Source organism: Pseudophryne corroboree, chromosome 6, assembly GCF_028390025.1.
Source record: "Pseudophryne corroboree isolate aPseCor3 chromosome 6, aPseCor3.hap2, whole genome shotgun sequence".
Lineage (NCBI taxonomy): Eukaryota > Metazoa > Chordata > Amphibia > Anura > Myobatrachidae > Pseudophryne > Pseudophryne corroboree.
The window spans coordinates 547461567-547479165 of record NC_086449.1 but is presented as its reverse complement, the minus strand read 5'-3'; the positions used below and the strand labels follow the sequence as shown (position 1 = coordinate 547479165).

The following is a 17599-nucleotide window of genomic DNA, read 5'->3' as shown; positions in this document are numbered from 1 at the left end:
AGTAGCACGTTGATCATGCCAATCATCTCCTGCCATATGGCACAAAAAGGATAGGATTATGAGGACACGTCTGTAGCCACTAGCCAGTATTGTCCCAGGATCTGCAAACCTAACACAAATACATTTTAGAAACTTCTCTGTGTCATGTGGCATAACATAAGGAAAGAATGCAAGCTATACTACTTATTAAGCTAAGGAGCCTATTTATTAATATGCAGAGTGATAAACCTGTTTTTTACCATATCAAAACATTTATAAATAAAAACTAGCAGAGGCAGCTAAGATACACTCAACTGCCAGGATGATACTGGCCCAGAGTGGTATGGGTTAACTTATTGGCTCACACTGTGAATCCAAAGGGAAATACGCGCAAGTGTGACCCAACTAGACCAGACACAAAATGTGAAGTGTAACTGAAAGCCCAGACTTGAACTTTTTGCTTCACTTAGCATAAAAGAAAACTAAATAAAATACCTACATTTAGTAAAGAAAGGAAACAAAAAAAATTATATATATATATTTATTTATTTTTTGATACAGATGTGTCCACTTACATCTTTGCTTTTTTACAAATTTGGCACAACATGCAAAACACGGCTAAGCTGTTTTTCACGAGTAGCGAGTGGATGAATTTTAAAATTTTTGTTTGCCATAATAGAATATGTATAATGTAACATATTAATGTTGCAAATTAAGAAAAATCACAAGGCATGGCTAAATCTCTGAGTCTATGGCATGCAAAACTGTGCCATACATGGCGAGATATAGCAAATATGTATATATATATATATATATATATATAAAATAGCAAGTGTCCAACACTGAGAAAAAGCTTAATATAAATAACCAAGCATGTTTTCATCCATTTTCCTCTGCTGTATCCATCCTGAGTTGTATATATCTTTCCTATGCTTTGTATGGGAAAGTTATCTATGGAAAATCTTATTTTAATTTTAACCAGTAATTTGTCCCGTACGCTACAGCTATGTCTACACTTTCATTTATGCAAATACATTACTTTATGTAATAATGTTAATTTTTTGACTTGTTTTACTCTGTTTTGTACCTTTACCGTATGGTACTGTGGAAATTTGTGGTTCCTTATAAATAAATGTTAAAAATAACCATATTGATCAATTTATCAAGAATAGTTGTAGGGAGTACGCAATATCTGGATATAAGTACGGGGGAGTGTAGCAGTTATCCCCACACAGGTTTTTTGGGAGGCTGCTAAAATACTGCATTCACTGTACCAAGCTCTAGAATACAAAGCCCTAGCCCCTATAGGCACTTTATACTGTGGGCTAAACTATGAAAAATGTGCCGGGAAAGGGATTCTATAGATCCCTCTGATGACTGCACGTGTGCATAGCATGGTCAGGTCCTGGACCTGAAAGTAAAGTGATCATATTAGTGATCACCTTACTTTTGACACATTGCAGGGACAGGCTCATATTGGAACCTCTGTTCCTGCATGTCCCTTATATCCTGGTGGTACTTCCAATAAATGAATATATAATTATTTGCTCCCCAATAAGACTTGTTGTGCTACAACAGATGCCCATTGACACTACATTCAAAAAAACACGTCAATCATCCACACATTAAATTCACCTGGCAACATATAGACAGACATTCTAAGTGATGAGATCCAGAGCCTGTCACTGCACTTTTAGCAAGTTGAAGCCACCTCTCTTGAATGTTTGGCAACATCAGACATTACTTGGTCCATAGCACCAGGGTGCTACTATAAGGATCAATCATTTGCCAAAATGTAATCCTTCTCCTCCAAGACACAACCTGCTCACCTTGCAAATCTCTGGTAGTTCCCCAAGCCACATCTCATAGAATGCACCTATGCAGTGGTCAATTCCTGGTTCCCTTCCCTCCAACGCAGGCTTGTTTTTTTCATAATTATTACAGGAAAGGGAGAGGTGGATAAACATAGGACAAATCTGCATGGTTCCTGTATTAGGAAGTAGGTGAATGGAGAGCCTATGCCAGTATGCCATTGATATAGCTCTAAGGGCATGATGGCTGGGAGGCAGTCAGAAGATCCAACCTGGCTATCAGCCATATGCATCCTAAGCGTGTCGGCAGCCCAAAAGTTGTTGAATCGTACCAACTAGCTGGTCAGATGCCACCCTGCCCTTTGGCCCAACCCGCCCCTGAGTGTCAGAATATAGGTGCACCACTGCAAACTTGAATCTGTAGTGCAAAAAGTGCCAAACTAAAAGTGTTGCCCTTTTAATATATAAAAAATAATGCCTTAATGTAAATGAAATAAGCACTGTCCCCAATAGCATGTATGTAAATAGAAGCCCTGGTTTTATAGAAATGAATAATGGCCTCGGCTGTGTATAAATAATGATTCCAAGTAATTTTACATATATTCCCTAATTGAATTTATAATTAATGTGTCCCAGTTTTATTTAAATAGTTAATGCTCTCAATTTAATTTAAATTATTAGAAATAACTAAATGGGCTCATTTGGCATAGTGTGCTCCTTGGGAGAGGTCTGTCTGTTCAATTAGGTTTTTGTTCCTTTTCCGTCATAACATTGGATACATTGGACCAAGACAGAATTAATAAGTTATCAAAGTATTTATTATGGATGCATAATTATTATTTTTTTAAATTTAGTGGTGGCAAAACTAATTCATATTTATGGGACATTTAAATAGTCAGGGCATTAACTATTTAAATACAATCAGGACATGTATTATTTAAAGATCATTGGGGGCATTGCTTACAATTGATGCAGTTATTAATTTATATACAACTGTGGAAATTATTTATTTGTTAACAATCAAGGCCATTACATATGCTTATACAATTGGGCCATTTGTATATTCAACTGGGCACATTACTTATTTCTATACAGTTAGGGACAGTACTAATTTAATTTATATGTTGTATGTCCTTTTTAGGAGAGCAACACACGCACACAATTCTGATTATCTAACAATATTATGACTGTGCTAAGTGTACCAATGCAAGCAGATCAATGAGCCATGGAAATAGTCTAAGCATAAATCAGACAGTTTTAAGAAGACTAAGGGCCTAATTCAGATCTGATAGCAGCAACAAATTTGTTAGCTAATAGGCAAAACCATGGGGGTAATTCAAAGTTGATCGCAGCAGGAATTTTTTTAGCAGTTGGGCAAAACCATGTGTACTGCAGGGGAGGCAGATATAACATGTGCAGAGAGAGTTAGATTTGGGTGTGGTGAGTTCAATCTGCAATCTAAATTGCAGTGTAAAAATAAAGCAGCCATTATTTACCCTGCACAGAAACAGTATACCCCACCCCAATCTAACTCTCTCTGCACATGTTACATCTGCCTCCCTGCAGTGCACATGGTTTTGCCCAACTGCTAAAAAATTTCCTGCTGCGATCAACTTGGAATTACCCCCCTTGTGCACTGCAGGTGGGGCAGATATAAAATGTGCAGAGAGAGTTAGATGTGGGTGGTTTCTATTGTTTCTGTGCAGGGTAAATACTGGCTGCTTTATTTTTATACTGTATTTAGAATTCAGACTGAACACACCCCACCCAAATCTAACTCTCTCTGTTATATCTGCCCCCCTTGCATTGAACATGGTTTTGCCCATTAGCCAGAGCCGGCCCTAGGCATAGGCAAACTAGGCAAATGACTATGGCATTTGGTAGGCCTAGGGGCACCAGCAGCTTCTGTTGACTAAAATGATATGCGGCATGCCTATATTCTGAGTGTGACTGTGGCTGAATCTGCATACGAAATGCTACGTCACAGTGTATTCCTGGAAATCACTGTAATGTAACATGTCGTATGCAGATACAGCCACAGTGTGGTGTGGTGTTATGTGAATAAGGAGCAATTCAGTGTGATGAATTATGAATAAGGGGCACTACTGTGAGGAGTAACGTATATAAGGTAAAGTGGTAATACTGTATGACGTAATGTGAATTAGGAACACTATTGCATGATAAAATGTGAACAAAATTGCACTACTGTGTGGCGTAATTTGAATTGGGGGTACTAATGCATGACCATGCTCCTTCCCAGCAAGAAAACACCCCTTTTTGGGCTGTGCGCTGAATGTGCGCAGTTTTTATTTAAAATATAGGGGGTAGGAGCACCAAAATGAGGACTGCTATGGGTGAGGGGTGATGGTGCTGGGAAAGGGATGCAGGGTCAGAGGAGGATCTAGTGGCAGTGCCAGGGGGCACCTAAAAAAAAAATCTTGCCTAGGGCATCATATTGGTTAGGGCTGCCTCTGCCATTAGCTAACAAATTTGCTGCTGCGATCAGATCTGAATTAGGCACTAAATCATGACTAAAAGAAAACATCTGGTAATTTGGTATTCTGGTGGCTATCTTAACAATTCAGAACACTTCACCTTATACAAAACACTGCATAACTCCACCCTCTGGGTAAGCTAATGTTTTCCAGTAACCATAATATCAGGCCTGTCAGGGATCCTCCATATGTAAATTTGAAATGTTTCGAAATTGTCTTTACATTTCCTATAGCTTACAAAAGTTTTTTCCTCTTCCAGAATAAACAGTCTATTTACAGTATAATCTCAATGTACGTGGAGTCTATATTTAGTACTGGTAATCATTTTAGGGTAACTTCACAAACAGTCCTAATATCTGAGCTATAAACATTTACAGAAACAGGACAATAATTAAATGTAATCAAATCCACTTTGATTTTAGTCTTCTTAGCCTTCCTAAAATATACCTTATTCATAAATGCCCTCCTGTTTGTTTCTTTGGCCCTGCTGCTGTACATGCATAATGCATGATATAACAAGTTCAGAATAATCACATTTACAGAATCTATCCCACATCTCTCTGTTCCAACAATCAAATATATCCACATCTGTGCAAATTTTACATAATCTCAAACAGAAATTATAAATGACTAAAGTGCAGTTACATCTATGATAATTCAGATGTAATTCAGATTCCATTTAAATTGGCCAATTAGTGACAAAAAAAAGGCAATCAGGCAGAGGCAATTGCATCACTGCAATGCAGTTGCATTGCCCAGCCCAGCCCAGCCCACGCACGAACAGAATGGGCAATCGCAGGTGTGATCCATGCTGAATAAGGCAATTAATCTTGCACAGGTAAGTATGCCATGTAGTGGCAGATGCCTGGTGTGAGTGAGATGACAGGTCCTGTGCAACTCAGTTAGCACTGGGCATCTTTTTTGACTGAAAATACATCTTATTCACTCAAGCACAAGACTATGTTGATTAAAATGATATGCGGCATGCCTATATTCTCTGTGCATCTGCGGCTGAAACTGCATACGAAATGGTACACTTTGGAAAACACTGTAACGTACCATTTTGTATGCATAAACAGCCACGGTCGCACACAGTATATAGGAATGCCGCATATCATTTTGCAAATAAGACGCATTTTAATGGCAAAGATGCTCAGCACTACCGAGTCACGCCACGGCATGGCAAGACTAGAATGAATGTACAAAGTGCAGGGATGCTAGATGTAAGTGGACACATCTGTATTTTGGTGGATCAGTTTTTTTCCCACCTGCCTCCAGAGAAAGAAATCCTGAAAACATGATTTATTGGGGACAAATTATTTATTTATTAAAAGTTTCTTAAATAGTGCCAGCATATTCCACTGGTCTTTACAATTGTAAATAAAACAAGACAAAAATGGCAAATAACAGACAAAGACGTAGGGGGTATTCAATTGTTTGAAAAGTCAGTTGGGTGTCTGCTTTTTCCTGTCTGATAGACAGGAAAAATCAGACACCCAACCAACTTTTCAAACAATTGAATTCCCCCCAATAGAGTAAAGGCCCATATAGATGGGCCAATGTGGGAGAGATGTGTGCTGAGCGAACCGCTCAGCACACATCTCTCCCGCCGCTCAGCACAGCGCGACGTGTGCTGAGCGTGTGGGGGGAGACGCTAATTTCACCCAGCGGGTGAAGTGAGCGACCCGCTAGATTGGGCATGCAGGCCAATCTAGCACCAGCGATAGCGATGCCCGGGGCTGCGCATCGCTATCGCTGTAGGGGGTACACACGGAGCAATAATGCTTAAATTCTAAGCAATCTAGTCAGATTGCTTAGAATATCGCTCCGTGAGTACCCCCCTTAAGAAGTCCCTGTTCGCAAGCTTACAATCTATAGGAAAATATGTATTGACACACAAAGAAAAGTGCTGCATATTGGCTACATTTGCTATATACTGTACCTGACATTTGAAGTTGAGAACCACTGTCCTAAAAGATCATATACAATATTGACCATATTTAGCTCATTCCCTAATAAACAATAGTTAATTTTGGGAAAAATATTTTTAGCACTTACTTGTCAATTCCATATATCCAAGAGATTGTGATGTTCTCCAGGATGACCACAAGGAGAAGAGGTAATGTAGCAGAATAATCATCAAACATAGTAACAAAGTAGTTTCCTGATCGCTGCACAAAGAGTAGGCCAATGCAGAATGCAAGAAGGCAACATCCAACTTAAGGAAAAATATAAAATAGATCCTATAGTTACACCATATACATTAATAGATAATACCAATAAATCCATTGCTGTGCTTATGTGCACTGTGACAAATCACTGCAAGATATTCTAAACACATTTTTTAATTTTCTTTATAGCAAAACATAAGTTCCTAAACTGTGTACAGCTTTTGCTGTTTAAGAAATTGTTTATTTGTGTTTGAGGGAGGCAGCGGTAATTGGAGCGCTGGTAGTAGGAACTGTCTCTCTGGAGTCAGTGGCTTGCCGATCAGACTCCCGGGGATAGATATGTTCATCAGCTGTGCGGGATGCCGGTCAAACTCTTACTTTTTTTAAAGGGGCAATCACATACCAAGCAAAACTATGCCTTGTAAGGGATTTCCCCTTTAAAAAAAAAAAAAGTTGGGTGTCATTATATCTGGCCCCTGCTAGTTGAGGGGAAAAGTGTACAATTAAATGTTCAATTTTAGTGGACAGCTCCTTTACAGCAATAATGCTAACAGCTATAATGATCTTCTAGGGGGTGATTTAATACATAGCAATGTGCACTAACATAGCAGATTTTTGTATTCGCCTCTGGCTGGCTGCAAAAGAAAATCTGCAACGTATAGTGGCTGTGGAAATGATTCAAACACAACTCACAGCCATTGCTAACAACTGAATTGTACCCACAGAATTTTGTATTGCTTTCATTGGAATTTACAATTTAATTTACATTAACATGATGAACTAAATTGTGTGATTAGTGATTTAAGTGCGCACATTTTCAGTGGCTGTCACTACTCACTTATACCTATTTTCCACTGGTGTTCCGGATCTCACCCGAGATTTAGAACACAGTTCCAAACTGGGTCAGACCCAGGACAGCCCGATTTCCACTGCAGCGACAATCTGGGTTATTCCGAGTTCGGAGCCATTGACAATGAACACGGGTGCAGTGTCAGCGCTTGGAGATGACATCCTCTCCATACACCAGGAAAGCATCTCTCCACAACCTGTAAATGGGTCCCAGGTCGGACGACTCGGATTACCCATTTACAATGCAGGCCAACCGAGACCTTCCCAAGTAAAAACCCTGCAAGGTACCCGGAAAGGATTCCTGGTTGACTGGATCCGGGTGCAACCTTTTGCACTGGCCCTAATCCATACTTGCCTTGCCTTGCAGACGCTGTGGGAGCCTAACGAATTTTACGTTAGTCCCTCACAGTCCTGAAAGGTTATGTGGCTCTCCCACATTCTGCCCTTATCTTGGGGGGTGGGGGTGGGGGGGGGGGGTCATATGACATGACAGCCGGGCCCTGCCCTCAAAGTGACATGGGGCACCTGCTCTCCGGGCTTCTCTCGGAGAGATGTAAAAAAAAAAAGGAGGTAAGTACGCCATGCCTAAATCCTGGGTTGCTGCAAATAACCCGGGATTTTCAGGTCAGTGGAAAAGGGGTATTAAAAAACATCTCCAACTTTAGTGAAGCTTTCACTGATATAAAGTACCCCTCACGCACAACAAATAGTGGATTTCTTGTTGGGAACCCATCATTACCCCAAACAGAAACAATCTCTTTGAAATCCTGCTCATTTTTAATGTAGCAAGACTCCATGTGAAATGAGCACACTGCTATTCCATAGAAAGATATCAGCTGCACCAGGTAAAGCACATTCATTTAACATGTTCTACTCCCTTATATGTAAATTATGTTTCATATCATATTATAATGAGGGAGTGTTACCTCCCACAACCTGGTAACAGCCCTATAAAATGTAACGAAAATAAGAGGCTCAACTCTTGTGGCACACTACAGACCAATCCGTTTTCTGAAATATTTATATCATTAATATGCATTCAAAATGTCATTATTTTTTTTGCATTCATATATTAACAGATGCTAAGTAAAATCTAAACATCAGTGATGAATGGATAGAAATGTGTACTTAAAATAAGAATATTGTCATGTTCCTTTATTATATTTCAATAAATTTGTATTATAATTGCCCTTTACCTACAATAAAATGTAACTGAGGCTCTTTCAGGTTCCTAATTATATAGTAGAGTTACATTTATTTCAATTATTATTCATGCTCTATATTTTTACTATGCAATTATTCCATAATGAATGTAATGTATCCAATGTAATTACAATATTCTTTACTAGGGAAACCCTCCTTTACGGAAGGATAGTAGCGTATATACACGGTCGAGTCAAATTATTATGACCACCAGATAATAGCCAGAGTAACCGATTCAGAGCGGGATTCATTGAACTGTGATTTTAGACTTGTCTGGTAGCCCCCAGGTGCATTTTAATGGTGAGCTGCTCCACTGTAGCATGTCAGTCACCCCCATGCACCTTCAGCTGACTTCTGGTGCTCAGCAGTTTCCATGTTGGTTATTCGCAATGGTGCTATTTGTCCAGTTACGATACACCTTCACTACAGTATCATGTGAACAGTTCACAAACTGCGCTGTATCAGAAATGCTGCTACACTTGGCCTGACAGCCGATCATCATCCCTTTTTGCAACTCGGATAAATCGCCCTTTTTACCCATGACAGCAACTAGTGATATGTGTGCAGACGGCCTATCGCACACCTTATATTACTTCATGGGCTACGCGCTGCCGACCTCAAATGTGGAAGGTGGTTACAATAATGTGACTCAACCATGTATATTGAATTGCTCTGTATAGTTAAAGGCCTATGATCTAGCAACATTACTTTTCCAGAGCAACTATGACACTGAGCAGGATGCATAACGCATTGCATATGCATGCGATGCATCCTGCCACTCATTGCATGCATATCGGCATTGACTAAAGCCGTATGCATGAATATTTCAGCACAGCACAGCTTTCCTGATGAGAGTTGTCCTTTGCAGTGTGGGGACTTCTGGGTTTAGGACCCGGGATTCCGTCTGCACATGTGCCGAGTGAAGTACGTGCCATGGGGTGTGCTGGGAGGGATCTGGTTGGAAACGCAAACTACACTCCTTGTACGCTGTAATACAGATCGGTGCATCTTTATATGTCACTATCAGTCACACTATTCATATTATGATACTGTACTTCTATAATGGCTGGTTAATCATCTCTGGAGACTGTCCACACCCCTTAGTGGCCCTTATTGCATTCCCTGGTGAGCCCTTCATGTCCCAGTCCCACAGTGCACTTACTGCTCACGTACGCCCATCTTCCAGGTTCCCTCTCTGAAAAAAATTGTGGTACAATAGCCCAATGACATTATGGGGCTTAGTAAGTCTGACAGCATAGCAGCCACCATAGAAACCAATAAGGGCTGCTCTGCTGTCAGAAATGGTGAGATATCTGGTGCGGTGCCTCCATGGTACATCCTAGGGAGTCTTAATATTTGCGGGTACAGTTTTCGGAGGATATCCTACAAATATTTTTTATAAATATGCCTTCTAATACTATATGCACATTGTTATTCTAAAGCAATTATAAGGCATTGGATGTGCTCATAAAAGTAATTTGTGACAGTTTATGCATATCTTAAGAGGTTTTATTTTACTTGTGCTGACGGGCATTTATGCTGTCCAGTGCTTTTCTTAAGCAACCAATAAATAATAGACAGATGACTGGAGAGTTCCAGCTTTATACCTTGTAGAAATATTTATCACTTGATGCCGGTTTCCCTAATTCATTTAAAGCATTCTTTTTTTTTTTATTCAGTAGTGCACTTGGTGCTATTCGTTATCTGTAGTAATTCTACTTTGTGGTGACCACTGTAATTACAGTGATCCTAGTTTCATTACCTACAGTATTTCATACCAAATATCTTATGTCTGGGTGTATGAGAATTAATAGTTTTATTAAAAAGGTAGGTGTCTCCTATCTAATTACCCAATTTCTAGCTGGTAAATAGTGCCATACATTTCCAATATATAATATTTCCCATGTAAGGTTATTCACAATTTCATTTAGAAATAATTATTAAAAAAAGAGTTAGTGCAGAAAAAAAGAAAGCAATGGACAAGTACTTAAAATAGGAGAGAGGCTAAACTCTAGATATCCTTTATATCATGTTATCTATAGTGTGTGATCATATAGTACGGTTGTTTGATTCTATAGTTTGTCTGTTAATATATGGATCTTTATTGAGATATTAAGTACATGTCATATAAGGCTACAACTTACATATTTTTAAAAACCCAGGAAGGATCCGTATATATATCTGGTGGTCACATGATTGCCAGGACCCAAAAGATGGCACCACTGGAAGTGCTGTAGCTGTCGGGTGCAAGAAAGTCACTACTTGGCCACCAGGGAAAATATGTTGACATTCTAACATACCGACATTTCATCACTGTCTACATGATGAGTGTCCACATGATCAAAGTTTACATTATGATCATGTCGATTTGATGAATGTCGAAATACTAAACCCAACCCATCTGTATGGTGTCAGATATCTGACAAGTGTATTTCCATTTTGAGCCTCTATTACTTCAAGGTCTCTTTGTTAGATTCCTATATAGTGCTCTATACTGCATACAATTTGTATAGAGCTGCCATCTGATTTGTGCCTCATTATGTTTTTATCTTTATTTCCTTTTGGATGCTGAGACTTCAGAAGGTTAATAGACTGTACTACTGTGCAAGCTGATATATATACTCCTGATTTCTCTAGAAATTGTTGTAATTTACAGATTTTGGCATGATACCAATAAATATTATGTTTTAATTAAGTAATATTTTCACACATAAAAGCGCCCATCTTACAAATAAGTATCCTTGTTCCGGACTCTTAGGAGCACCACCAACTATATGTATTGTGGATAGTTTCCCCTCTTGTCACACTATGAGTTTGTCTATAGCTAGACTTGCCATAATATCCCTTTAATATGTGACATCTATCATTTACACAGGTTCTGTGGTTTACTAAACTTAGGGGAAATGCAGGCTTGAATTTAGCCTCACACAGAACCTGTGTAAATCATAGGTGTCCCGGATAAAAGGGATATTGTGGCAAGCCTACATAAAATCACAACGTGTTTCTTATAACCAACAACTTATGTGTTCCTTTATTTTGTATGATATCCTGTCTGAGTCTCCCCCACTCTCCTTCTATGTTCTCCCGTGGTCTCAAGCAACAATAACCTCTGTCCCTGATCATTGATCTTGAACAGCTTCACCTTAAATATTGATATAAAGTGTAAATGTGGCCATTACTACAGGAGTAGTCGCCTATATATATATATATATATATATATATATACACATATATATATATTGCAAAGGATGATACGGCGCCACTTGTGGGGTATGACCTCAGTAATAATTTGAATATAAATTAGTTAAAAGATACTAAAAACACAACGATCCTTGTTATAGGCGTCTGCCACCCCTTAAGATTGCAACGCTAGTACAGTGCTGCCAAAGAGATATACAGTGGGGGGATAAGGGTACCGGCGACCAATGTTGTGTGAGTGTACTGAAATCTAAGATTTATAAGCCAAAAAATATAAAATTTGAACAAACAGTTTAATAGCACGTATAAATAAAATACATAAAATTTCCAGATAAAGAAATTTTAAAACACACAGGCCCTACCCCTTGAAGAAGTCTGGTGTGACGAAACGCGTTGGGCTCCCTGCAGTGACCCCCTTGCCTATTTTAAAAAGCTAAGTCCTTACCTTTACATTTTTTACTCAATCTTTTACCTGTGTGTTTTAAAATTTCTTTATCTGGAAATTTTATGTATTTTATTTATACGTGCTATTAAACTGTTTGTTCAAATTTTATATTTTTTGGCTTATAAATCTTAGATTTCAGTACACTCACACAACATTGGTCGCCGGTACCCTTATCCCCCCACTGTACATATATATATATATATATATATATACACACAGGTTGAGTATCCCTTATCCAAAATGCTTGGGACCAGAGGTATTTTGGATATCGGATTTTTCCGTATTTTGGAATAATTGCATACCATAATGAGATATCATGGTGATGGGACCCAAGTCTAAGCACAGAATGCATTTATGTTACATATACACCTTATACACACAGCGGAAGGTAAATTTAGCCAATATTTTTTGTAACTTTGTGCATTGAACAATGTGTGTGTACATTCACACAATTCATTTATGTTTCATATACACCTTATACACACAGCCTGAAGGTCATTTAATACAATATTTTTAATAACTTTGTGTATTAAACAAAGTTTATGTACATTGAGCCATCAAAAAACAAAGGTTTCACTATCTCACTCTCACTCAAAAAAGTCCGTATTTCGGAATATTTGGATATGGGATACTCAACCTGTATTTTTTTTTTTTTGCTTTACAGTATAGACACATTTGTGTTTGTGTAAACTAATTTTCCTGTGAAGTCCATTATTGTTTTAACAGCACAATAATTTGACAGATCCATAAACAAACACTCTAGTTTAACAGTAATGATTTTATGATACATATTGGGCTGGTAGAAAATATAAAAATAAAATATTGACTTACCAGTGAGCGGTTCCTTCCGTATTTTAAAAGTATCAACTAAGGGTGTTGTAATTCCTTCAATGGTGCCAAACATGCTGCCAAGACCCAAGTTCACTAACATGAGGAAAAACATCACAGACCAAAAAGGTGAAGCTGGAAAGTGTGTCATAGCTTCTGTAAAAGCAATGAAAGCCAAGCCAGTTCCCTGGACAGACTGAAAAACAAAAGGAGTATTAAAATGAATGATTACTTGTTACTTTTGTGACATATATGAATTTGTATTTACCAGCAATCTATTATTGCAATTACTGAAGTGACCCCCACCCACCACCACCACCACCACCACCACCAACCTTCCAGTCTTTCTTACACTATGCCTGTGCAGAAATCTGTTCAGCCTGGGCTACCACAAATTTGAACTAAGGAAGTGGTTCCCAAATGCCGCCCTCAAGGAACCGTAACAGTCCAGGTTTTATAGATATACATAGCTGAGCAAGGATGGTTAAATCAAATTGACTGATGTACTAATTTACGTCACCTGTGCCTAGTCATCGTTATCCTTAAAACCTGGACCATTAGGGTGCCTTGAGGATCGAGTCTGGGAACCTTTGAACTAAGGGAAAGGTAGTGCTCCTATAATAACCATTCCTTCCAACATGACCCTCTCTAGGAGGGACAGAATATTCTGCTTCTGGACTGCTCTCTTAATTTATGATTGCCGTCACCTGTTTTGAACCCATATGTTTTGAACAGGTTAATGTATAAGAAAGGTGTTTCAGCACAGGTGATGGCAATCATACATAAAAAGAGAAGTACAGGAAGAGAGCATTGAGTCCCACATTTAGATGGTCAGGTTGAGACTGAGGTATGCAATAACCATAATATTTATTGTTTTGAAATACCCAGGTATAGATGTTAGATCGCTAAAACAGCAATGGAGACCAGGCATGCGCAGAGGACAGCACACAATTCCACTCCAGTTGAAGTGAATGCAGAAAATGTTAGATCATAAGTTCTCAAACTCGGTCCTCAGGACCCCAACTGTTTCTGTTTTCCAGGTCTCCTCACAGAAAGCAAGTGAAAAAATTAGCTCTGCCTGTGGATCTTTTAAAATATATCAGTGAGTAATAACTACACCTGTGCACCTGATGTGTGACCTGGAAATGTGAACTGTTTGAGGTCCTGAGGATTGAGTTTGAGAACCGTAGCATTACATTAACTCGGCAACTGTGCTGAAAAAAGAACATAGCTGTAATAATTACAATACTTCTAATTCTTCTTGGAGAGAATTAAAGCGGAGAGAAATAAAGCACTAACCAATCGGCTCCTGTCATTTTTCAAACGTGGGGTCTATTTGCTAAGCCCTGGATGGAGATAAAGTAGACAGAGATAAAGTACCAGCCAATCAGCTTCTAGCTGCCGTGTTACAGGTTGTGTTTGAAAAATTAGAGGGGCCGGTTGGTTAGTACTTTATCTCCATCCAAGGCTTAGTAAATAGACCCCATAGGTTTTAAAATGAGAATTACAGTAGAAGCTTATTGTTTAGTGCTTTATCTCTTAACATGCTTTGATAAATACCCCACTTATTGAGAGATTTCAGCTAACAAGTCTAATTTTAGTAAATTTTAAATAGCATTTGATTATGTCTTATAACAGGGGTGTCAAAGACAAGGCCCGCGGGCCAAATCCGGCCCGCCAGACCTCGTCTGATGGCCCGCGGTGCCGCCGCCATGAAACCCCCTTCTCCCGAGTGCCCAGCTCGGGGGGGGCGGGGTTTCGCGGAATGACGCGATTGCGTCGTGACGTCACGGCGCAAACGCGTCATTCAACGAAACCCCGTCGGAGGAGGGAGAAGGGAGCCGCGCAGACGAGGAGGGAGAGGCGGCTGAAGAGCGGCGAGAACCGCTTCAAATGTAAGTCAGCCCCTCTCCCTTCCTCTCTTTCTCTCTCTCTCCCTCCTTCCACCACCTGCCACAATGTGTAAAATGGGGACCTGTACCTGCCGCTATGTGTAAAATGGGGACCTGTACCTGCCGCTATGTGTAAAATGGGGACCTGTGCCTGCCACAATGTGTAAAATGGGGACCTGTGCCTGCCACAATGTGTAAAATGGGGACCTGTACCTGCCGCTATGTGTAAAATGGGGACCTGTGCCTGCCGCAATGTGTAAAATGGGGACCTGTGCCTGCCGCAATGTGTAAAATGGGGACCTGTGCCTGCCACAATGTGTAAAATGGGGACCTGTGCCTGCCACAATGTGTAAAATGGGGACCTGTACCTGCCGCTATGTGTAAAATGGGGACCTGTGCCTGCCACAATGTGTAAAATGGGGACCTGTGCCTGCCACAATGTGTAAAATGGGGACCTGTACCTGCCGCTATGTGTAAAATGGGGACCTGTGCCTGCCACAATGTGTAAAATGGGGACCTGTGCCTGCCACAATGTGTAAAATGGGGACCTGTACCTGCCGCTATGTGTAAAATGGGGACCTGTGCCTGCCGCAATGTGTAAAATGGGGACCTGTGCCTGCCGCAATGTGTAAAATGGGGACCTGTGCACTATAAAAGGGGGCACATGGCTGGGCACTATAAAAGGGGGCACATGGCTGGGCACTTTAAAAGGGGGCAGATGGCTGGGCACATATAAGGCAGGTGGAGCGGTAAATTTTGGATAGACCTACAGATACAACCGGCCCTTTGATGGGGACCAAACTGCTGATGCGGCCCCCGATGAATTTGAGTTTGACACCCCTGTCTTATAAGATATATATAATATACCTGAGTTGCATCCATTTGAGTCTGCTATGATTATTTCCACGTAAAAAAGCCTTATACTAGATTACATTTTCGGAAGAAATACAATATATACAGTATAAAAATATATTATTTTACAAATTATAATAAAGTACATGAGCTCATATTTGAAATTATCTTATGGACATTTTTTTAAAGTTCCATGTTGTTAGCTCTTCATGTCCTTTAATCATGTGATTTTTAGGTTTCTGTTGACGACACATTTCAATTACATAATTTTTATTGATGCTTAGAACATAAGGACTCATTTAAATCATAATATTAAATACGTTTTTATAGCTTTCTTCAAAGCAGATTTAAAGCATGCTGAAAGCATATTTAGATATTATAACAAAGTTGCAATTATTATGTACTTGCAACATTACAAAAAGTCTAATAAAAGTACATTCATTTTTTTTCTAGATCACTCCAGAGTCAACCTTGTAACAGCCTTGGTTGGAATGTCGGAATAAGGCCTTAATGCAGAGAGCAATGTGGAATTAAAGAGAAAAGTGGATGAGAAAACAGGATTAGGAGGAGTAATAACATATTAATCAATATGCCAATTAGCCCCAAAGTTTACTGCGTGGCTAAAAAGCTCCAGGCTTCACGCCTTGAGGCTGCAGGAAAAAGTGCACCATCATGGCATGTGGAGGATACAGGATTTGGTTGAATAGGTCTGACACCCCAGTTAGCCCCGGGGTAAATCTCATGGCTAATTGAATACAAGCCATTATGCTTAAATCCAAATTATGACAAAAGACTCCTAACTATGCAGTGTCACACTAGAGTGTGAGCCAGGTATATAAATGGATAGTAAGAATATGTAAGGGCCCACCTTGTCAAGTTCATCTTCTATCTGACAAGCAGCCAATCCAAGACCATCAAATTCTTCTTCTTTAATGTTTTTAATGATACTATAAACCAACTGGTAATCCTGTGCCGTGATACTGGAGAAATTGACATGATGAGGTATAACGTCCCAGCTAAGATTGCCAGTTTCCAAGAGTCTGACAACCTTTCCTGTGTTCCTGCAATAGGGAAATTCAATACGTTTTTGTAATTAGATATTGTATGTAATAAATACATGAAAGTTTTTATAAGTAGATATTGTATGTTATAATAAATACACGAAAGGATTTGAAATCTTACTTAGCGATGCAGCTCTCATTCATAATGTTTGCTTTGAATCCTAATACAGCAAAGACGACCAATGTTGCCAAAACAGAGGTAAAGAAGTTGATAAATGACACCAAAACAGCATCAAAATGACAGTTGTTGTCTCGCTTGTTGTAGCTTGAAAATGCAATAACACCTCCAAACCCCAATCCCAACGCAAAGAACACCTGCGTTGCGGCTTCCCTCCAGACCTTGGGTTCCAGCATTATTTCAAGCTGAAATGAGAAGATCTTCATTTAATACATTTTCAAACAAAAAAATAAATAAAAATAATTTTATATAGTTGCACCCATGTACTTAATATGGCTATGTCACTATCAATTTAAGATTTTGTATTTTTCTGTATTTAATTGACACATTGTATTAACTAGCATGTTTTCAAATGTCCGCATTGGATGAGATGCTAAAATGCTTTAAGCATTCCTGCTTATACACTTGGAATAGGGACAAATGTCTATAAACTTAAAAACTCAGGTAAATTAGTGTTTTAGGCTGTATGGCTGTTTATTAAATCTATCTAATGTACTATACATTTTTAGTGAATATTGCTATGAATGTGAGAAGCAATTTTGATTTGTAACACTAGATGGCAGTAAACCCAGTTTCACAAGGTTTCTTACACACTCTTTAATACGATATACCAGAGGTTCTCAAACTCGGTCCTCGG

The 17599-nt window shown here is 39.2% G+C and overlaps 1 protein-coding gene and 1 long non-coding RNA gene across 2 annotated transcripts in view; one reads left to right on the top strand and one right to left on the bottom strand.

Annotated features, from left to right (window-relative positions):
* Positions 1-16598, top strand: part of LOC134932867 (uncharacterized) — a 207746-nt gene extending 191148 nt beyond the window's left edge. Inside the window, exon 5 of the long non-coding RNA XR_010179514.1 lies at positions 16177-16598. This is a non-coding gene — a long non-coding RNA (uncharacterized LOC134932867). The remainder of the gene's footprint in view (positions 1-16176) is intronic.
* SLC6A15 (solute carrier family 6 member 15) overlaps positions 1-17599 on the bottom strand; it is a 143719-nt gene that overhangs the window by 23281 nt on the left and 102839 nt on the right. The window contains exons 7-10 of the mRNA XM_063927678.1: positions 16906-17147; positions 16592-16784; positions 12983-13175; positions 6344-6503 (exon numbers count right to left, since the gene is read on the bottom strand). Coding sequence (XP_063783748.1) covers positions 6344-6503; positions 12983-13175; positions 16592-16784; positions 16906-17147 — 788 coding nt within the window. The remainder of the gene's footprint in view (positions 1-6343; positions 6504-12982; positions 13176-16591; positions 16785-16905; positions 17148-17599) is intronic.